The sequence below is a fragment of the Chelonoidis abingdonii genome, chromosome 8 (genome assembly GCF_003597395.2).
Source record: "Chelonoidis abingdonii isolate Lonesome George chromosome 8, CheloAbing_2.0, whole genome shotgun sequence".
In the NCBI taxonomy this organism is placed as follows: Eukaryota; Metazoa; Chordata; order Testudines; family Testudinidae; genus Chelonoidis; species Chelonoidis abingdonii.
Window position 1 is genome coordinate 86996409 of NC_133776.1, and position 23769 is coordinate 87020177.

Consider the following 23769-nt stretch of genomic DNA (forward strand, 5'->3'; position numbering starts at 1 on the left):
ACCTAAACATCTCTGCTACTTAAGTGTAGGAAATAAAAATCTAATAAAATGTAAATCACTTTGTAATGTCTATTTTGGGTTTGTATTATATCTGTGGACTGTTTCAAAAATTATATTAAGTGCTTGCACATTCCACTGTCAACTTCTTCATTTTCCATTACATCATAATAACCCCTTAAATCTTCTAAAAGCTCTCTGTTTCTGAACAGGCACTCAGTGAGTTTGAGGAAAAGAGGAAGTGACACATTTAAACTCAGTTAGGTACTTACGGTATTCTCTGATATTCACTCTGACATCTGACCTTGCTAGGTCTCACTGTGGGTCTGGCATAACGAAAGAGCAAGTCTTTGCGTTTATTGTTTCTGTCCCATGCGCCTGGCTTTATTGATTGCACGCACACACAGTTGATTTAATTGTAGAGAGAAGCTCCCTTTGTAATTAGAACTTCGGTTTCCCACTTCTGAAATAAACACACTCCTATCAAACATAAAAGATGCTATTTCACAAACAAGGCCCTTAAGTCCTTGTTATACTTTACTCAAGCTTAGTTACATTGAGCCTCACACAGGCACCAGTCCATTCTCTTTATCTTCATCCCCTAATACCTAACTGACCAAGTGGTGAGAGAAGAGCTAAGTTTGCAGTCCTCTGAAATAAGCCATTACTCTTCAGCTAAGCTAACAATTTTGAGATGTTGAATTTCTTAACACTAATTAAAGCAGCTAGAGACCCTAGTTCTGCTCTCAGTAATACAATTTCACTTGCGTGCATTCATCTATAATTCTCTATTGCGTTAAAAGAGGTTCCCTTGAAAGACAAAAGGGGAAATTCTCCTCCTCTTCTGGCCATAAAGGACCTCAAATGATTAAAGATGTTTTCCAAATGGAAGACTGGTGACAGTCAGAGGAAAGTAGATGGATAGCTCAGAATAACATCTCTTTTGAAGTCCAGTTTCTCAGAACCCTCACAACTCTAGAGACATGGGGATTGCTGAATCTCCCTGAATGCCAAGATCTCCTTCCTTTCTTCCTTTTAAAGAATTCAACAGGAAAGATCTGAATGTGGGTGAGACCCTATAATTGAGGACCATCCCGAATAAAATTTGAAAAGGAAGAAGAAACCCATTACAAGGTCTTATACTTAGATGTGTGCAGACTCAACAAGTTAGTTAAGAGATTCTGCCTAATACCTCTTATGATAACAAGGTTCCCAAAATGATAGTTCTGTGCTATTCTAAAGTTTCTTTGCATCCGTACTTGGAGCACGCTGAAGACTTTATATGGCTCATATTCTCCTATGTTCATTATCTCAAATCAGGAAGAGATTGAAGCTTGGAGGCTGCTACGCAGAAATCCTAGACTTAAAGGTGGTGTTATAAATAATTGCGTGTTACAAGAACTGACCATTCATAGTATGTCAAGAACATTTTTGGCTCCACTGGTGAAGTATAAGAACCTCTGACAAAATAATATCTCCAGAATGAGAAGAAGATAAGAGTTCAGTTAATCCTCCCCTGTTATATATTCCTTTTCAAAGAGGTGTTACATCTAGCCACATTCATGTAAGACAGTATGGGGCAATTCAATACTGGAGATCTCTAACTAAAGTGCCAGCCATGACATCACTAGAGATTTATCACCTGCTACACAGCAAATTGTAAAAAGTGGATTTAAGAGAGAGAAATTGCCATTGCTGCTGATGTTTGTAATAGGTTCAGAATGACAGTGAGGTCACCCAATTAGTCATGCAGATAATCTGTATACCTCTGCAGAGTGCTAAAGGAAACAGGAGGTGCTGGTTAATCAGAAGCCCATTTTAAAGCACAGCAGGGCATTGCACTGGTAAATGACTCAGACTTTTAGATGAAACCACATTGTTAAAGCCAGGGAGGATATAAAGTAATGTAATGTTTAATGTTTCTCTTATTTTTTTCAATTGGTATTGAATTATAGTTTTAAAATACAAACTGCCATCTCCTGGAAGACAATAAAACATACCCCTTATACAGGTATAGCCTGTATTCTCTCCTGGTTTACCTCCCTTTGATGTTGTCATTAGAGACATTTGCATGTAATTCAGATGTTTACTGTTCCTTCCCCAAGTGAATTCACAAAACTCTGTTTATGACATCACCAGCAATTCCACAGCAGCAAAGTGTGAGGTTATGAAACCAACTGCAGAATAAACACCTGCCATCCTTATCATTCAACAGTATTTTAGGACAACCTGCCACTGGTACACATCTTGACAGGTGCTGATCACCTGCAACTCCTGTACTGAAATCAATATGAACCGAAGACACTCAGCCTCTGTTTAGGGGTCAGATCATCCCCTTCCACAATAAAACTTGCTGGAGTAGACTTTAGTTGAGGATCTCTCTTCAATAGTCACCTCACAGACATCCTACTCACATCATCACAGCAGGGAGAGGGGTTGCCTTGCCTCCCTTCAGAACAGGGTCTTGGGCTCCCCCCAAATCTGACAGATCTCCTTGCAGATCTCGCCAAGTGTTCCAAAGACTGACCCTTCCCTTGGCTCCCTGACAGCTCTCTATTGGAGCTGAACTACCAGGGATTCCCCTGGCCATAGTTGCCTCTGAAAGTCCCAGGCTGTAGTCTCTTTTCCAGGGAACTTACAAGGATCCAGGGGAGTAGAACTGGGAATGAGGGAGGAGCTGGGGCTAGAGATGGAGCTGGGCTGAGGGCAGAGAGGGAATGAGGGCAGAACTCGGCTGATAGTTGAACAGGGGGCAGAGAGGGGCTGGGGCTGGAGCTGGGCTGGGGGTGGAACGGGGCTGGTGATGCTTCCTTCCCATCGTACACCCCCCACTGGGGTATGCCCCACAGTTTGGGGATCTCTGGTTTAGATATAGACTTTTTATGCCAAAAGCCTTTCTTTGTGTGTTGGTCTCTGGAAAACCCACTTTGAACCAGTATATGCAGGTTTCCTACAGGATGGAACTCTCTATGGAAGTGTTTACAACCTAAGTGATTCACCTTAATCACTCCCCATTCTTTCTGGTTCCTGGAGGAGCTGTGGTAACCCTCTTTCCTGGAGTTGCATACAATCGCTGACCCACCATGATACATAAACTGAGTACAATATAGTCCCCAAAGATATTGCGTGAGATTGCAGTATCTCTCACTCCCTCAGTGCACAGAACTAAGGGGAGTGATCTGGGCCCTGATTTAATCCAATAACTGTTGCTGAGCATTTTCTCTGAGGAAGGAGAGCAGGACTGAGTCTCAATAAAATATGAATCTTATAAGCAAAGAACATTGTCATGCAAGGATGCCTATCAGCAGTGGTGCAAGTACGGCAGTTTGGTTTGGTTCGGTACGCCGTGCCAGTAAGATCTTTATAACCGGTGCTTCATACTGGAAAGACGCAGGAGGAACAGAACATGGGGCCAGCGGGCAGCTCCTCCAGCACGATTGTACGGCTCCCAACCCCATCACCCCCAGCCCTGTCCTCCGGTGGGACTGGCTGCTGTACCAGATCCCAGTGGCCCCACATTCTGCTCCTTTTGCTGCTGCAGTTCCAGAGAGCCCTGCAGTTCAGAAGTCACGGTAACGTGAGATGGATGTGGATCATGGGGAAGGGACCGGGAGAGCACTGGGGGCAGGGTGGGGAGGAGTCACCTGGACGTGTCATATGGAGAAATCATGTGCCCCCCTCCTTTGTGTCCCTCCCATGAGTACCAATAAGAAATGAATTCTACTTGCACCACTGCCTATCAGTAAAGAGCTAGGGAGATGTATTTGATACAGAGACCCAGCCAGCACAATTTTTTCTAAATGCAACTCTGTTGGGGGAAAAAATGAATATATTATTATTGACTCTTTAAAGGGACATGCCTCCAACAACAATTTGTTCCAAATTTTAGATTATGTAAAATCAAGTTTTTTTTAAAAAGCTCTCACAGAATCTGGACCAATAAAATGTTTCTATGAAATCCAACAGAAACAATTACTTTGTAATGAATAAACATTTGTACACAGGATTTGCAACCCAAACACTACAGTACTAAGACCTGGAGAGTGAAACTGATTATAAACAAAACTGGTAAGATTGATCTCATTCGCTTTTATTATCTAAACTGGGAGAAACACAAAGAGTAAATGTTTCTTTGCAGTATGATCTTTTTTAAAGTCAGCTGTGTCCTTTTAATCTAAATTTTGATGGAAGCATTATATGTATTGCTTTCCTTTAAAAACACACACACGAAAGCAAGTTATTTTTCTATTTGTTGCAGAATTCATTTTTACCTACAGCACAGAAAACCATTGAAATTTAATGTTAACAATAAAATCTTACTGGCCTCATGGCTTTTGATAGCATTGTCACTATTTCATTATAATGGAGTTATCAATATCAACGTTTTTCAGCTAGCAGCTTGGTCCTTAAACTAGCAAGCTGTTAACAGTTTTCTGCATCGTGCCTTAATAAATTCATAGCTAGCAGCATAAGGCAGCATTTAGAACAATTAATGATTTTCAAGATATCTGTTGGGATAAATTTTTGTTGGCATTTACTTTCTCCTGGGATTTCCATGGTGTTCTCGACTAATTATCAAATATAATCAGAACAACTGATTAAAGTAAACCTAAGTGGAAAGCAAACTTTATAAATGATTCACGCTGCTTGGCATACTAGGGACCTGAAATATTTATTAGTTTCACCAAGAAACTGAGATAAACAGGACATTGTAAAAAAGGAGACAATAAGATCCATAATGTGACTTTATCATTAAATGCAAAAAATAAAAATAGCATTAATGCAATTTAAAGGGTCTCTCGTGTGAGTCAGGAACAACCCTGCCTTGAGGGTGGGGTAGATCTACATTACCCATCACGAGCTTTAGGTGCAATTCAGAAAAGCAGAATTCATCCTGGAATTGCCAGGAGTGCAACATACACTATTGTTTGCCTGGCCAGGTATTCTGGTCTCATGTCCCTAGGGATGTCTTTTGTACCTGCGTGAGGTTGTAAGATCAAGCACTCAAAAGTCAGCAAATTTCAAAAGTTAAGGTTACCGAAAACAATTTCAACGTGGCCACATTGCACATCTGCTATATTTTAGGGCATACATTTATAACAAAGTTACTAGGTTGAGAGTTATATTTAATAAGTGATAGAGAAATAGGAAATACTACATCAGGAAATGGCAACCTTTGGCACATGGCCCGTAAGGGAAAGCCGCTGACGAGCAGGGATGGTTTGTTTACCTGCAGCATCCGCAGGTTCGGCCGATCACAGCTGCCACTCACCGGTCCAGGCCAAAGGGGGCTGTGGGAAGCAGCGGCCAGCACATTCCTCAGCCCACGCCGCTTCCTGCAGCCCCCATTGGCCTGGAATGGTGAACCACGGCCAGTGGGAGCGGCTATCGGCTGAACCTGCGGATGCTGCAGGTAAACAACCGTCCTGGCCCGCCAGTGGATTTCCCTGGCAGGCCGTGGGCCAAAGTTTGCCGATCCCTGTACTACATATTATAAGGGAATAGGTGAAACTTGGCTGCATTGGCATTGCATAGGAGTTAACTTTTGGAATCTCCTAACCTTATGAGACCTGGATCTTGCAACCTTAACATGGCATTAAGATAGATTTTTTTACAGTTAATTTCCTTTGAGTTTTTAAGGAAAAAATTAAAATAGGGGAAAAGGGAGTAAAAGCAAATGTAGAGGTAAATGGCTTATGCAATTTAGAAGCTCAACCAGTGGATCAGCTAAATTCTTTGTGCTGTACTGCCTCATCTTTCTCTCGCCTCCCTCTCTACCTAATTGCTAGTACAGGAATTAAAATGCACTGCAAGCTGACTCTGGGTAATGAGTTGCACGGGGAAATCAGCTCTCCATCCTGCTCTGAGCATGACCAAGGCCTCTGATTTTGTGCATGGTGTGAATATTCAATCGTGCTTCAGGTTGAATATCAGTCTATTACTTCCGAGTGGGTTTTTTTTCTTTTTGTGAGGAATGCTATAGCAAAAGTGTTTGGCTTGCAGGATGACATGAAGAGAGTAAAAGCAAGCTTGAACTTTCCCTAATCTCATCTGGAAGGCTTTGGCAACAATGCTTATAAATGGTTTGAATGAACCAGTACACTCTCATCTAGCTGCACAGTGCATCTATTTTTAAGTGTGCCCCTCAGACCTAAGTACATTTTCTATTGCACATACTCAATACTAAGTATTTGGACGATGATATCTGCATTAAATCAAACCCAATTATTTTCCAGCCAAGCAAAGACTCTAGGCCTTAATGAGGGCTATATTGTACCAAGTCTCAAGTTTCAAACACCATCCTTTTTTGCTGAAAACTGGTCTAAAAAGAATACAGTTACCATTTTCAACCTGGCTTTAATCAAACATGGGAGAAAGTGATTGCTGAGAATTTGCCAAGCAAATTCTACTTCAGATCAAAACCCACGACAGAAGATATTTGCCCTAAAGGTTAGTGTTTGGAAGCCGTGTGTGTGTGAAAATAGAAGCTTGTACTAGCAACTGCTTTGCAACTCTAACTACAGCAGTCTCCTGCTGTAATTAGATGTAATAACCAGTGTGCAATGCTGAATCTTATCAGAATAGCTGAAAGCCCTTTTTACCTTTGATTTTTTAGAGCTTGAAATTAACTTTTTCAGTCTAGTTCAAATAGATCAGTGGGCATAAATAGGGATGAACTATTCCAGGAAGTTGAACTTCAGTCTATCCAGTGCATTTTGTGGACCCTTCAAATGTACATGCAAACTATAAAGACTGCATCATGAATGACACAGACGTGCCAAAACAGGAGCCATCAGCTGCCAATCTGCAGCATTCTGTATAAAAACCACAGCAGACGTTAGAGCTGGCTGGAAAATTCTGATGACAAATGGAAATTGAATTTTTTGAAAATGTTTGAAATGTTTTCCCATTTCTAGCAGATGTATTGTCATGCTGCCGAGCTCACCCTCACTCCGAGCGGCTGCTGATGGCTACCCCAGTCCGACAATTTTGAGGGATGTTCTAATTTAGTTCTCTCCTTGCCTGCAAACTCCTTACCCAAAGGTGGCTAGTTTAGATGACTTTGGGAACATCTGGCCAACAAAGTTCCAATGTGAGGAAAAGGCAGAGAGTGAGAGAGAAAAGGAGCTAGAGCTGCCTTCATGATTCTCAGAGGGGCCCTAATCCCTTTATAAACAGGTTCATCCTGGAATCCTCACCACTTTATTTCTCTGTATTTTTGGTGTGCTACGGTCTCCCCAAGTCTCCCTGTTAACGTTTCTCCCTTTATAACAATAATAGTATTACTTTGCCCTTCATCCAAGTTCTCAAGGCATCTTGCAATGGTGGAAGAGTATCAGCATCCAGTTTTGCCTCAGAAGAACACCTGCCAATATGCCACAAGGCCAGGTGAAAAGAATGGCAGGGTGTTGATGACCAGTCTGAGTCTATAAGATTCTCTCCCAAGTGACCTCACGTACACATTTTCCACTAGTGGTTGCACAATGACGACTCCAATTAACTGCACTTAGAGATAACACAACAGTATTAGCACACATTACTGTGTAATTACCCCTGATTCCAGGGGAGTCTCCATGAACATAGTGATTTCGGTGTTACTGTGTAATCACATCCTGTATTTCACTGTAACTGTGCAATTAAGCTGTCACAACTCTAGCTGCAGACGCAGGAGCAAAAGAGAGCATCCATCTTTTAAAAGAGCACTATTGCTTGTGGTTCATATTGCAGCAGCACCTATGGGCCTCAATCCTGTTGAGGCTCCACTGTGTTAGGTGCCGGATGACACACAGGAAGCTAATATCCCTGTGTGGAGGATGTTGCAATCTAATATGGAACAAGACACAATTCCTATGTGTAACCAACACTAGAAGGGGAGTGGGTGAGGGAAGATGAGGCAGATGGTGCTAAGAGCACCTGGTTACAGGCTAGCTCTGTGTGCAACATGATTGTTCTGTAGAAAGGGTATAAAGTTACCAGCCTGCAAAGTAACAAGGACATCTAGCTGTTCACCTCATGGGGAGATATGATGAACTTTGTAACTCAGAAAGATTTTTCATAGCCCAGTTGAAATGAACAGGGTCATCAGTGTCTATGGGAGCTTTATGGAGATTGCTGGACTAGGTTCCAGACACTGGACTGCGCATCGCGAAGTCACGGGTGGGTTGGGAGAAGGGCACTCGGTTTAACAAAATGGCACCTGCTGACTTTTTTCACTCAAGATGGAAACTGCAGATAGCTTTGTGTGCCAATGTTGTATTAAAAGGCAGATTGTGGCTGGCCCATGTATCGGTGCCCATCGAGTGAGGAGCAGGGTGTAATGCCCCCATCTCCAGTGCAGGGGCCAGCCCCAGGTGCATTTCCTCTGTTCTGCTACGTATAGGTACTGCTCTTTCTCATAGTGTCTCCAGGGCACAAGCCACTCAAAGGCTTGTGAAATCAGAGCCATGCTCACAGAGCTGGCCAGCCATGGAGGAGAGCACATGCGGCATCCCTTAAAAGGAGGCACCGTGGGCATTCGCCTCCCATGGAAGAGTTCCAGGCATCGTCATGTCTTAGTAGACAAAATGTCTCCCTTGCTCCCATCATGGCTTCACTTTCTCACTATTGAGGGCTCTGTCTAAAAGGCATAATCTGGTTGTAGGTAGCCGTTGCTCTGAGTTACACTTGATGTGCACACCAGAAATGGAGGTGATCTTACAGACAGCAAGGAAGAAAACAATAGACAGTAGTTTCATCCCTTCATATTTTATTTTCCCATGGCCAGGCCAATCCTAGCCAGGCAAGGAAGCAAAAAACTGGGAAAACAACCTGATTCACCTTTATGTCCCTAGAGAGCACAACCCATTCTGGAACCAGAGAAGCCACTATGACATACTTCCCAGACCCAAATAGTGGGGTCTGTGACATCTTGTCTGGAACTCCCCCAAAGGCTGCACCCTGCATTTTTCTCCATTGCCTCCAGCAAGTGTTTTAATTTTGGGGCCAGCCAGCAAAGTACCTTGATTCAGTGTACAGATTGTTAATACCACCTCAGTCATCGGTGGAACAGTAGTGGGAATCACAGTTACCTGCCTATCAAAAACACTTTAATTAAAGACCATCTTCCACTGTGACAGTTCTTCACACTTCATTCCTCACAGGATGCTCTCCCGGCAACAGCCAGTGTGTTGCTTGCCCTGGGTTGTTTTATTTCCTAACTCCCGGATGTCCGTTTCCCTGATTGTATTTGTGGTCTGCAGCCCCCAAAGGTGATGCATTGCTTCCATTCCTCCCTGGCTCTGTAGGGCCACAAAAGCGAGATGGGAGTCTGGAGCATAATCTGTTGCCAGATGTTTCTATCAACCCATTTACGATGGCAAAATAGAGAGGTGAGATATTCAGGCTCTTATAAACATGACTGTTTCTGCTGTCCATTTTAGGCTTTCCTCTCTGTATCCCAGCATCCTTGTTATCTATAGCAAGGGAACACAATTTGCCTTAGGTCGGGAGGAAGTGATTACCTTCTGCTGTTGAATGGACCCTTTATCACTGAACTGTGGGGAGAGGGCAGTGCAGAATGGTCACCCTCATTTGAAATTCCCTTTTATGATCTTTAATTCACTGCCCATCACATGGTAACTACATGCTGACTCTTCCCATCCTGTCCCTTTGCTATCCCTCTCCTTGTTGGCTGTAGAGTGACCAGACAGCAAGCATGAAAAATCGGGATGGGGTGGGAGGTAATAGGAGCCTATATAAGAAAAAGACCCAAAAATTGGGACTGTCCCTATAAAATCAGGACCTCTAGTCACCCTAGTTGGCTGGGGTTCTATGGGAGAAGATGCGATCATGATGTGATATTGTCTTAGTGCACCACATTCGGGGCAGTCAAGCAGCAGGGAGCACAAGGAGGCACAATGTCTCCCAGAGGCAAAACCTGTCCTGGGGCAAATTCCCAACTCTAGGCCAGATTATGCTGAGCTCTTATCACAGAGCAGGATAGGAACTTTCCCCAAACTTGTCTGGCCTACAAAACGGCCAGGGAGAATTCCAGCCTCTATGCTTTGGGGCGGAGCCATTGCTCTGCTCTCCTCTCATACGTACATGCTGCACGCGGGAGGGAAGGGGGTGGGAAAAGCTGCACCTCACAAAGTAGTGTAGTAGGGAAGACACTGTCTCTGTGTGCCTGGGACCTGTGGGGGCACTTGGGTGGATGCTTCCTAATGGTGCCTCTGAGATGGCACTCCTCCATCTTGCCCCTTGTTATGGCCAGACCTCAATGGCACAGTTAAGCCATCAGTATTTGCACCCATTTTCAAACCTCATAGTCCCGATTTCATTCTCACAGGGTCCCATTTTGAGATCCGTGCTCTGCAAGGTGGTCCCTTTGATTCTGTGGGCTCTGCCTGAGAAGTATGGTTCTAATCAACACGAGTAAAGGGATCAATAACCTGTAAGGACCACACCTGCTTCTTATATGAAGGTAGCCCAAGAACATTTGTATCATTATGATGAGTAATGTAGCTTGTTCACTTCTACATAGATTGGAAAGGTCACACGTCATTGCATTTTGCAAAGTGATTGGGGTTTTTTTCTTTTTTTTTTAATTATAGTTTTATGCTTGATTTGCCTGGAGTACACAGTGTGTTGTGCAGCAGGCTTTCGAAATTAGTGCTGGGGGAAAAAAATAGAGAGGAGAGGCAGGCAGTACCCTCATGTGTCAATTAAAACTGAGTCACATTGGAATTAACAGTTAAAAATAACATGAATGACTTTGTTCTCTCTGTAGGTGACCTGTCTCCACGATTTCTTTGGGGATGATGATGTATTTATTGCCTGTGGTCCGGAAAAATTCCGCTATGCACAGGATGACTTTTCTCTGGATGAAAATGGTAATATCTCACTCACTGATCTCTACTCTGTCTACTTGGGCTTTTTTTTTCCTCCACCCCACCCCTGTTTGATTGAGGTTGCTTGTATTTTGTTGCTTTTTTTTTTTTAGCACAAGTAATTAACATCCTTTTGGCTTAATGGACATTCAGTGACTATTGTAATCTGATGGACATTGACTGATTTGCCACAAGGCAGAATAGGTGGACTCATTAAAGCCACTAATATTTTATACTCATTGGAAAGCAACATAATCTGTTAGCAAATGTCGTCCTAGTTATATGCATATGGTTGATTGTAGTACCAGTTACTCCATCCCCAAGTAATAAAAACAGACTCACAAAATGATCTCCACTCTTGTGTTTGAAAGACGTATATGTGTGTGTATGAAATGGGAGCTAAGGCAGTTATGAGCTAAGGTTCCCCCACTGTCTACAGTGGTTGGTTGTAAAGAGGAGTAAGAGTTGAAAAGGGGTGAACATTTTAGAGCATGCTATCCTTTTTGGGGGTGATCTATCATCACGAGTTGTCTCCAGTCTAACTGCAGCGCCACATTTATAGTGCTGTAGGTATCAATGAAGATATGAAATCTATGATATCAAGGAACATACACATCTTACTTGTAGGATTTACCCTAGCGGTCTCAGATGCTTGCAGTTATCCAGAGATTGCACATCTGTAGGGCCAAATTCTCTGCTGCTGTCAATTAGTGCAACTCCACCGACTTCTGCAGAGTTTTGTCCATTTATACGGGCAGAAAATTTGGTCCCTAGACTTCAGCTTGATGCTTCCCAAGACGCCCGAGGTATTTAGGTATCCTGTGTAACCTTAGTTATGAACTTTTATATGCTACAAATGCAACAAAGCATTAGCATCCAAACAGTGCTTTGCATTCAATATCAGCATGAGTCAAATGAGGTCTGTTCTTCTTGAAATCCAGGAGTTCACGCAGCTCTGAGGGAGCTCCGTACTGTAAAACAGCTTGGATGAAATCCTAGCAGAACAGCTTGAAAGAAGGCCGAACGTTTTGGTCCTGTGCCCCTGGATTCCGAACACTTTTCCAGTTTGGATGTCTTTTAACAAAAATAAGCCTGGTCTGATTTTCAGAGGCACATTTTCAGGTGCTCAGCAACTTCCAAAAGCAGACAGTGTTCCTTTTGCCCTCACCGTCTTCCCATTCTCCACCAGCATCCCTCTCTGTTATAAATCACACAACACAGGGATCCAGTATCATTGTGTTTCCTGATGTCTTGCAAATGAATGTCTTTCATTACAATATCTTTTGTCACGGGAATGTCTGCCTCCCCAGCTGGAAGATGGGCACTCAGATTGCTGGCCATTAGGTCCTGTCTGATGAGACATCAAGAGACAAGATGAGAAGTAGTACAAAAAAGGTGTATGTCATCTTTTCCCTCCAAAATGCCAGTCACAAGTTCATCCGTCGAGTTCCTGTTGCTGATACCCTGTAGTCATCCAGAATTGCCGTGTCTCTTGTGAACCCACTGATCTTGGCAGCAGCATCTTAGCCTGCAGGAGCCAGTCTTATAGCAAGCTAATTAAAAATTCTGGATGAAATCTTAGCTCTATTGAAGACAATGGGAGTTCTGCCATTGACTTCAGTGGGGTCAGGGTTTCATCCTCTCTCCATATATGTATCTGTCTAGATACATAGACGCACAATGGTTGCCTTTAAAATGTCAATATTTACCAATGGTTATCACACAGTGGCATATAAGATCCCTCATTATTTCCATTATCAATTATAGGAAAACACTGTTATCCTTTAATGGCAACCCCTTCCATCCCTTCCTTTGTTTATGTATATGAAATGGGGTATATATCAACTCAGCTATAACTATGGAGCCACAGTCAGTGCTTCTTTAATACCATCTATAAGATATCATATACTTTTAAAAACATTAAACCTTCCTATGCCTAATTTACAGGTTTTGCATGTTATGCATCTTATGGCATTAAAGAACAGAGCGAACAGGTTCATTGCTAACTCTAATTAGCCTTGTGTGATATCCCTGGAGCACAGTGCAAAGTACTGGCATAATTTCCTCTGTTATCATATTGCATGACCCAAAAGCAAACTTTCCAGCAAACTGTCTGGAAGAAAGAAAATGAGGCTGGCTGCCTCATTGCAAGCCAGAGGGAAAATTTAGGGCAATTACATTTTCATAGATATTCTGATATAGAAATAAATAAATAACATACATTTAGGTCAGACAACTTGTTTTCGGTTGACCAATCATTCATCTTCTGTGTGCTGCCTTATTTCATTTCCATTAGGAAATCCAGTCAAGGGGATTTTAAATTCAAACGAATGCTGGCTGAGCTGAGCTTTCCCCATGAAACACGGACTGTATGTGGGAATTTAAACTGGAAAACCACCGTAATGTCCATTTTTAAGGGTATCCATGTAGAAGATCCAGGTCTAAGGACACAGGGCTGAACTAATCAGCATTTAACAAAGGGGAAATCCTCTTCGTCTTATCTTCCCCCTATCTGGATGAAATGAATAACTTTAAGAAGTGAAGTACTTTTCCAGGTACCTCCCAGTTCAAGTGACTGCTGAGTTCAAGATTTGGAATGCTTGAAATCCTAGTTTCCATGAAGGTTTGTAGCATTTCTATGCCTCTTTGGAGCCTTTGTAAATGCTGTTTACATTTTTCTCTGAACCAGCGGATTTATTTTTTAAGAAAACACAGTTGGACTGTAATCTACTTGTGAGTGTCAGAGCGTGGGCAGAGTGCCCAGGAGACTTCATTTTTGTATATCTGCATATGGTGCAGCTCCCAAAAGACTGCAGCTTGGAGAAGTCACAGAAGAGGGTTTGTTCAGGCTGGGTGAAATTCTCTCTGGTGCAGATGGTCTGTGCACCACTTAAAGCCTTTAATGCAGGGTCATAAGTGAGGCTTAAGTGGTTCAATGAGGCTTGTGCTGGTTTTCTGCACCTGACTAAATGTCACTCATTGTCCATAGCTGTTACACATGGGCTGGTTAGTGTGGGCTGCATTTTATCACCTTTTACCCTGGCCTCAGCTGGCCAGGAGACATATTAATTAATTAATAGCTCATGCTCCAAAACGTCTGTTAGTCTATAAGGTGCCACAGGATTCTCTGCTGCTTATATTAATTGTTCTTTCTTCTGACTTTCCCACGGTGCACTCTGACCATTGTCAATATGCTACAGAGATTAATTAGTTAATGGACCCGATTCATCACTTAGGGTGAGCCAGTGGAAACCAGCACAGAGGAGGCTATAGGTCCATGCCAGTGGTAAGTTTGCCTGCAGTAAGAGCATAGAAGTGCAAACCACTTGCAACCCCACTCTGTCAGGGGAACGAAACTGACCTAGGCAGGCACTGAATCAGCACCTCTGACAAGTGAGCTCTGCTGGATTTTAACGCTGCCCTCCCCCAGGGCGAATCTGATAGCTGCGTGGGAATGCCAGCTGCCTCCTGTGCTCAGAGGTGTTGAATCTTCCCCAGTGTTTGTAAAGCAAATTGAAAATATGAAGTGCTGTGCTGTCTGGTATTTCTTTCATTAGATTTACAATACACCCTTGCACTCTCGGTGCTTTCCACAGGGTAAAGGGCCCCTAGCAATTAAAGTCAATAAGAGAACTAAATATGTGTGTCATTTATTTTATTAGAGTGCCGTGTAATGAAAGGGAATCCTCCGACCACTCCAGGCAGCAAGTCATCCCCAACCCCTCAGAAGAGCTCAGCAAAAAGTCCAGCCCCCATGCGCCGGAGCAAGTCTCCAGCCGATTCAGGTAACCATCAAGATGGTGAGTGATTGTTTTCCGGTGGATAAATATTGACTCCATCCACACAAGGAAACAAATGCCATGTGTCTTTCGATACAGTGACCTCAGGCATTTCCTGTTATTTTTATTTATTTGCATTTTGATAATGTCTAAAGATTCCAATTAAGATTAAGAGTCCATTATTGTAGCCCCTGTACAAACATGCAGTAAGATACAGCTCCTGCTCCAAACAGCTTACAGTCTTGAATAGACAAGACAATGAAGGTGAGAGAAATGGAATATTATTTATCCCCATTTTACAGATGGGGAACTGAGGCATAGCGAGATCCAGTTTTGTCAGATTAGGTGTTTTTTTCTCTTAGATGTACTTTAATTTAAAATAACCTCCTGTGCAATGTGAGTGTTAATAAGTATATAGTCTGGAAATATGCCTGTCTAATCCCTATTTAAGAAAACTAAGAACCTTGCCTTTGCAGAAGCTGGCCATAGACTCCTTAAAACGATACAGAGCCACCTGCCCAGAGCTGGAAGTAAATAAAATGGAAATCTTCATTTGCTACAGTAGCTTTTCATATTTCAGTAGTGTGGGATATGCCTCTGTCCCTCCAAGATAGAAACTGGCAGGTTGTCTAGCAACTGCCCATGTAGCACACCTTTGATAGGGATATATATGTACCTGGTGCAATTTGAAGCCAAGCCTGAACATTAAATCTCTGATAACTGATAATTGGTGAAATCAAATTATAGGAACAGTGGGCCTACGGTGTTAATATTATCCATCAGAACACTGCCTCCAGGAGATGCAGGGAATGGCCACTAATTAAAGTGGCAGACCTCCCTCAGAAGCAGGTCCCAAGGTGCCTGCCCAATCTAAATAGGGTTACCCAAAATGCCAGAGGGGAGCATGAAATCTTTCTACCCTCATAGCATACATGACCAGAATCATCATTCCTTCTCCCAGCCCCTTTATGCCTTGTAATTCAATGTGTGTGACTGGCCAAAAGAAAAATGACTACTGCATTGCATTGGAAATATCTTAGGCTTTTTGGAAATAAAGCTTTTAATAACCAGTTTTAATGATATTTTCCACAAGAAGCAGTTCATCTATTTTATTATGATGCTCTTAAAATACAGAAGAATACTAAGTTAAAATAGTGGACTAGTGTCAAAATTGTATGGTTTGAAAATTGTTTTGTCTCTAAAAGGTGATCCCAGATTATATTCCTTTCCTTCCTGATTCGTCATGTGCTTGTCTTAAAACGAGTTTTGTGTAGCCCATATCCTTGCTACAATCCCAAACACATACTATATTTGTCTAAGTGTATGGATGGCATGATCCAAAGCCTATTGTCAGAGGACGAACTCTGACTTCACTGGGCTTTGGATCAGGCCCTGAATGCATTATGGGATATTACTTAAGCCTTCCTCTAATGGATCAGGTATTAATCTCTTCCAGAACCAGAACTGTAGGCTATATACACAAACAGTCCAGCAACTTCTGTATTGCTGATATCCTACTTGATGAGCAACTCAGTATGAACAAAGCGGTGAATCATGGCTTTGCTGATGGGTCACACAGGGTACATGCAATCGTTTGTTTGCATTATATAAATCAGTAAGTAGGACATTTAGGACTGCTTATCGTTTCTGGATATGGCAGTAAATGGTCTGGAGGTAAGACCAAAAATGAAAGACAACTTTCAAGTAGATCCCTCTAATCCCTCTCGACAGTCACCCTTTAACATTTTCGTGTTCTCAGTATGGAAAGAAATGGTTGCCCGTTCTGTTTCATAAGAAAAAAAAATCAGTTGAACTTTTTGATGCTGTTAATGTAATCAGTAGATCCTTTGCTGTTTTGTCAGGATGCAGAGAAAAAGGAACACCATCTTGCCTTCCTGTTCCACTGAGTTTGTAATAAAGGCTCTGGCTTTACAGTGCTGACTAAGTCAGACTTTACACACACGGTACATGAGAGAGAACACTTTATTTCATAAACAATCACTAGGCTCAGATGGATCAAGAGACAAGCAAGATAAGCAAAAAATGATGCCGAATAAGGTCCTTCTTAATAAAAGATTTTGACCCATTTTTATGCAGTTCTCACATATTTTATCTGAGTAAAATGCAGAATGAATCTTTGCTTCAAGTAAGTTAATATTTCTACAGTTCATTAGACCTCCTATCCCTACTTGTAAAACTTGTTTCCTCTCTCATTCTTTTCATTATTCTCTTATTGGAAGTTGGAATTTCCCAGTGTCTAATCGATTCTGTTCTTTTATTCATACGTTCTTATACCCATGCTCATTATCACTGTATCTGAGCACCAGTATGATGCCCTCTGACATAGATGTAGACCTTAGCCACCTGAGCCCTAGTCATTACACTGATATTATGGTGATGAGCATGGTATAAGAACCTGTATAGAACAGAACATATTTCCTTGTGTTTATCGTCTTTATTATGCAATTTCTCTGCAAGACCAGATGGGAAAATTACATGTTATTCATCGTCAACAAAAATCAGAATGTACACAGCAGTGGATTTGCCTCTGGCCATCATTCAAAAGTGTTTACCTGAGCCCGCACCCTCAGACATACGACAATGTAAATCTTAAGGCAAATTCTGCCTCCAGTACTGTGGCTTATTTGTCAACAAGGAATGGTGTTTGCAGATATTGGACAAAAGGAATAGGATGTTTATACAGTACTGGTAGAGAGAACTGCCTCACTAGAGCTTTCTTGTGCTGATGGTCCTGATGATGCAGCTTTGATAGCCTGAAAATGTTGTCCACTTGCCCTACTGTAGGTTCCTAGAAACACTTTTGAGCTGTCTGTGTTGACAGATATAAAATATTCCCCACATTAAGGATTTGAAAGCATTTGTTACATATGAAGCAGTGGTGGTACATTGGATAATTCATAGGTATGGGAGTCTGGAGACCTGCGTTCTATTCCTGTCTTTGCCAGTGACTTAGTTTGTGACCTTGGGCACGTCACTTAACCTTTCCACTTCTTTGGAGGGTAGTGATACTTACGATCCTTGCATAGTGCTCTGAAATCCACAGATGAAAAACTCATAGAAAGCGTCACAGAAAAAGCTTTGAGATGGTTTTTGTCTCCGTATAATCGGAGAGCAGTATAGACAAAAACACTAAACTGGTCTCACAAGCTCAGAAAAGTCCCAGCGCTGGAATGACTGTGCATGGCATCCTTCATGTCCAAAAGCATCTTCTCCTTCTGTCCACTGGCCCATCATTTTTGTGCCTTCCTGCTGGGGTAACTGATTTATTGGCCTGCAGTCTCTAGGTCTCCCTCATTATCTTCCCCCAAACTCAAGGAGAGAGAACAAAGCTGAAGTTAAGCCCTTATTTGTCATTGACCTGAGACAACCCTGCAGTCTGTCCCATATTCACTACGGTCATGTATCCATTGTTATGCAGTAAATTGTCAGATTATGCAGGTGAATTGGGACCTATGTCATTCCTTCCTGGAGCACAATCAAACACTGGGTGCATATTTGCTATCTCAGCTCCAGTCGCTACGGTTAGAACTGCTTGTGGATTGCTGCATGTTAATAGTTAAGAAAATATAAAAAGGCAGGTATGTAAGGCTGTCTCTGAGTAACCTAATTATAGCCACTGTCAGCTTGCTGTGACTTGGAATGTACTGATTTATTCTGCTCTGCTTTGGGAATTTTTTATTATAGCAACTCTTGCAGAGTTTCACCCAGCTAGGTACACGATCAGATCTCATGCCCCACACCCACCCCTAAATTAACAATGATAAAAAAAATCCTTCAGTTGAACACTTGTCTTTAAAAACAAGCATCAGGCCTGTGCATGGAAGGGCCATGACCCCGATTGTGGCTGCTTGCTGCGACAATGATCCAGGCTACCTGGTCTTAGAAGTAGAACAGTTAGGGTGACCAGATAGCAAGTGTGAAAAACCAGGACAGGGGGTGGGGGGTAATAGGAGCCCATATAAACAAAAAAAAACCCAAATATCGGGACTGTCCCTATAAAATCGGGACATCTGGTCAGCCTAAGAATAGGAATTGCTGGCACGTTGTTGCCTTCTGCCCGAGGGAGTTTCTCTTCAGAAAACTCTGTCTCCTTCAGTCTAGACACACCCTGGATGCACCATGAAAGACTCAGTTCCCTCCAAAATGAGGGCTCTAGCTAGAGGCATCCAAATCCCACCTCCTCAACGTATCCTCCAAAAACGAGTTTGCCAATCTATAGGAAGAGGCCAAACTATTTTCTTAGCACACTCCTGCTCTCCCTTTATTTACCAGACATATTCAATCTTGTTTTGCCATTAACTGTAACAATAGCTACCTGAGCTGTCTTGGTTCCAGGCCGCTTCTTATTCATTGTAATGAGACTGTTTTCATTCTTTTGCAATAGCTCTGAGATGTTCAGTCTTTTGTGTGTGTCTGTAGTCACTGATGCCAGGAACTAGAACTAACATTCATTACAATAAGGAATTGCCTCAAAATATTCAGTAGTAACCAGCCATATTCCTTATGAACCAAGCTTTTCCTTTCCTCCAGAGGACAAATATTGGATTGTCACAGGGGCACGGGGTGTCTGAGAACCAATAATCACATTTTACCGATGAAAGCAAGCTTTGTATCTCCTAGGGTGTCCCTTCTTCCCTCTCACTGACAGAGTTGTGGACATTTAGCTTCTGAGTTCTGCCTGTGTCATTTCTCTTTTGATACAGTGGCTGTTCCCAGCATTGAGCGGACTGTTGCCATATGATGGGTCATTTCCCTCTAAGTCTCAGACTGAACTTCCTCGTTGCTTTGACGCTGCTGGTTTCTCACATATTATCGTGGCAACGTGAGCTAATCCATTGAATGTATCAAATTGTTAGCAGTTCAGAATGGACTTCTGTAGAAACTTTTTCCTTGTCCTTGTTTCCCGTGAGCCAGATGGCGTCCCAACCTTTCACCACAATCTTCCAAAAGTCTCCTAGATTGCTGTCCCTAGGTGAAGAGGGAGAGCAAGATTCATGGAGCTGATAAGAGCAAGTAGGTCTGGGACAGAAGTGAACGTAAGCTGGTACAATTCAGTAGGCCATACCGGCAAGAGCTGGTTCACCACCGACTATACCAGGAGGGGGTAGCTTTCCCAGCCTGACGATTTAAAGGGTTCAGGGCTCCTGGCAGTGGCCTGGGCCCTTTAAATCGCCACCAGAGCCCTGCTGTTGGAGCCTTGAGGTAGCAGTGGTGGCCGGGAGCTCTTTGGGTCCAGTTGTGATTTAAAGGTCCCAGGGTTCTGGCCACCACTACCGCAGCGGAGTCCCAGGTCCTTTAAATCACCGCCAGAGCCCTGCTCTCAGAGCCCAGGGGTAGTGGCAGCAACTGGGAGCCCCAGGTCCTTTCAATTGCTGGCCGAGCCTTCGGGCTCCCGGCCGCTGCTGCTACCCCAGGGCTCTGGCGGCGGGCCTCTGGCAGTGATTTAAAGGGCCCAGGACTCTGGCCGCCACTACCACAGTGGAGCCCTGGGTCCTTTAAATCACTGCAAGAGGCCCGGGGTTCCTGGCCACCGCTGCACATACCACTCCAGTGGTGAGTTAAAAGGCTGAGGGATTTAAAGGACCTGCCTCTTCTGGTTGAGGCCCCGCCCCTTCCAGTTGAGCACTGCCCTCCTGCTCAGGACTCTGACGTACCAATAAGTCCTTTAAGTTACTTTCACCCCTGGTCTGGGGTGGAGTCAAGTCTCTGTACCTCTGCTCCCAAAGCACCGACAAGCAGAAGTAAACTGGTGCAGGGAGAGTTTCAGGGACTAGTAAATTGCACCTGAAAAGAGTCTGCAGCAGGTTACTTTCCCGCTGGAGTAAGGGGGAGCAGGAAAGAAATTATAACTCAGGCCTTTACCTAAAGGTTCAGTCTAGCCCTCCATAATTCAAAAATTCAGAAAGGCCGATTCTATCCATCTCACTCATGCTGAGCAGTGCCTTACTGCCAAGAGAAGGTCCACTGGTTTCAATAGGACTGTTCTCATAGTAAGATATTATCCAGTATAAGGACAGCCCAATCTGACCCAAAGGTAAGTTTCCTTAGAATTTCTGTTTCCTTTCCCTATGCTATCTAGGTTGTAAGATATACATGGAATTAACAGATCTGGAACTCCAAATGCAGGGATCACAGGTGGCTAAACACCCAAGGCCTGACTGTGATCTCACGTACTTCACTATAAACTAGTGGATCCCATTGGGCCTTATGAAATGTCTCAAAGCAGTCTAAAGGGTCCAGAAAAGGGGATTAAACTGCCCTGGCAAAATAAGAGCTGACAAACAGCTGTCATAGTAGCTATATGCTGTTCTTGCTCCTGTCCCCTGGTTCAGGGAGCATGTTGGATGAAGGATGGGTAAGAGGGGCCATGGCCCTATTGTTTTCTAGTTCTTACATTCTGGCATAACAGCCCTCAAAAGGCTATTACATGCTGGTGCAATTTAGAGTAGCCCCCAGGTAGTTCTACATTATGCCAGTGGTCAGGCAGGCCCTGGGTATGGCAGGACTGGGGAGGCACAGAAGTGGCAGGAAAAGGAGAATGTGCAGTGTGGGCCAAATGATTTAAGCCAATGTAAAGCCAGCATAAGTAAGATCAAAATTGGGACAGCAGATCTTTAAAACCTCAAATAATTTAAAAACCAACAAAAACAGAGATAAATCTTAGGTAATGAGGTCAGGCGGAAAATGTTGTTTTGTCATTTATCATTTGTATTTATTTATTTTGAAAAATGTATTTAATCTATCAGTAACATTTACCAAACTCCCAGAAGTTCCTCCCCTAAACCATCGGCATTAAACCCATACGATAACTCAGATTTAGCAAGATATTTTTCGAATCAGAACTATAGTATGTATGAAGCAAAAAGCAAGAGGATGACCAAGGACAGGGTAGGCTCGTTACTCAATGAGGGTGGCGGGAGGGGCAGGGGAGAGAGCAATAACGGGCAATATGGAAATGACAGAGATGCTTAATGACTTCTTTGTTTCGGTTTTCATCAAGTAGGTTGGTGGTGTTTGGATGTCTAATGTAGTGATGCCAGTGAAAATGAGCTAGGATAAGTTAAAAATTACTTAGACAAGTTAGATGTCTTCAAGTCACCAGGACTTGATTAAATGCATCCCAGAACACTCAAGGAGCTGACTGAGGAGAAATCTCTGCCGTTAGCAATTGTATTTAAAAAGTCATGAAAGACGGGAGAGATTCCAGAAAGACTGGAAAGACTGGGGAAATATAGAGCCAATCTATAAAACGGGAAATAAGGACAACCCAGGGAATTACAGACCACTCAGTTTAACTTCTGTACCTGGAAACATAATGGAACAAATAATTAAGTAATCAATTTGCAAACATCTGGAAGATAATAAGGTGATAAGTAACAGTCAACATGGATTTGTCAAGAACAAATCCTGTCAAACCAACCTGACAGGGTAACAAGTCTTGTGGATGGAAGGATTAGGTAGATGTGGTATATCTTGACTTTAGTCAAGCTTTTGGTACTGTCTCACATGACCTTCTCATAAACAAACTAGGGAAATGCAACCTAAATGGAGCTACTATAAGGTGGGTGCGAAACTGGTTAGAAAACCATTCCCAGAGAGTAGTTATCAGTGGTTCACAGTCATGCTGGAAGAACATAATGAGTGGGGTCCCACAGTTCTGGGTCCAGTTCTGTTCAATGTCTTCATCAATGATTTAGATAATGGCATAGAGCAGTGGTTCTCACACTAGGGCTGCCGCTTGTTCAGGAAAAGACCCTGGCAGGCTTGGCTGGTTTGTTTACCTGCTGCATCTGCAGGTTTGGCCAATTGTGGCTCCCGCTGGCTGCGGTTCACTGCTCCAGGCCAATGGGGGCTTCAGGAAAGGCGGCCAGTATGTCCTCTCAGCCCGCTCCGCTTCCTGCAGCCCCTTGGCCTGGAGCAGCGAACCGCAGCCAGTGGGAGCTGCGATCGACCGAACCTTGGGACGTGTAGGTAAACATACTGGCCTGGCCCGCCAGGGGCTTTCCCTGTACAGGCAATGGCCCTAGTTTGAGAACCACTGCATAGAGTAGCTCTATAAAATTTGCAGATGATACCAAGTCGGAAGCTTGCAAGTGCTTTGGAGGATAAGACTATAATCAAAATGATCTGGACAAACTGCAGTAAATAGGATGAAATTTAATAAGGACAAATGCAAAGTACTTCATTAGGAAAGAACAATCAGATGCACAGATACAAAATGGGAAATGACTGCCTAGGAGGGAGTATTGCGGAAAGGGATCTGGGGTCATAGTGGAGCACAAGCTAAATATGAGCCACAGTGTAACACTGTTCCAAAAAGGGAACATCATTCTGGATGTATTAGCAGGAGTGTTGGCTGTAAGACACAAGAGTAATTCTCTCACTCTACTCTGCACTTAATTAGGCCTCAACTGGAGTATTCCTGGGCATCACATTTCAGGAAAGATGTGGAAAAATTGGAGAAAGTCCAGACAGGAGTAAAAAAATTATTAAAGGTCTAGAAAATATGACTATGAGGGAAGATTGAAAAATTGGGTTTGTTTAGTCTGGAAAAGGGAAGACTGAGAGGAGATATGAAACAGTTTTCAAGTACATAAAAGTGTTTACAAAGGAGGGAGAAAATTGTTCTTCTAACTGCTGAGGATAGGATAAGAAGCAATGGACTTAAATGCAGCAAGGGAGGTTTAGGTTGGACATTAGGAAAAACTTCCTGTCAGGGTGGTTAAGCACTGGAATAACTTGCCTAGGCAGGTTGTGGAGTCTCCATTACTGGAGATTTTTAAGAGCAGGTTAGACAAACACCTGAAGGGATGTCTAGAGATAGTACTTAGTCCTGCATGAATGAGGAGACTGGACTAGATGACCTCTCAAGGTCCCCTCCAGTCCTATGATTTGTTAAATCAATGTTTTATTTTCAGCTTGAAGAAATAATTCTGTCGTGCCTTTTCACTTTTCTGGAGTTTTTGCCTTTGGTAGAATCATATGAGTACTCTACACTATGGCTTATTCCGATTTACATAAACTGGTTTTGTAAAACAGATTGTATAAAGTCGAGCACATGTGGCACACTAAGCACATTAATTCGGCGGTGTGCATCCATGGTC

General features: G+C 43.0%; 1 protein-coding gene across 2 annotated transcripts in view; it reads left to right on the forward strand.

The window, feature by feature from the left end:
• Positions 1-23769, forward strand: part of DCX (doublecortin) — a 95569-nt gene that overhangs the window by 55966 nt on the left and 15834 nt on the right. Inside the window, exons 4-5 of one of the 2 annotated variants that reach the window (XM_032766978.2) lie at positions 10766-10868; positions 14528-14665. In XM_032766978.2, the coding sequence (XP_032622869.1) occupies positions 10766-10868; positions 14528-14665 (241 nt within the window). The remainder of the gene's footprint in view (positions 1-10765; positions 10869-14527; positions 14666-23769) is intronic. The other variant, XM_032766980.2, reaches the window with a different exon arrangement.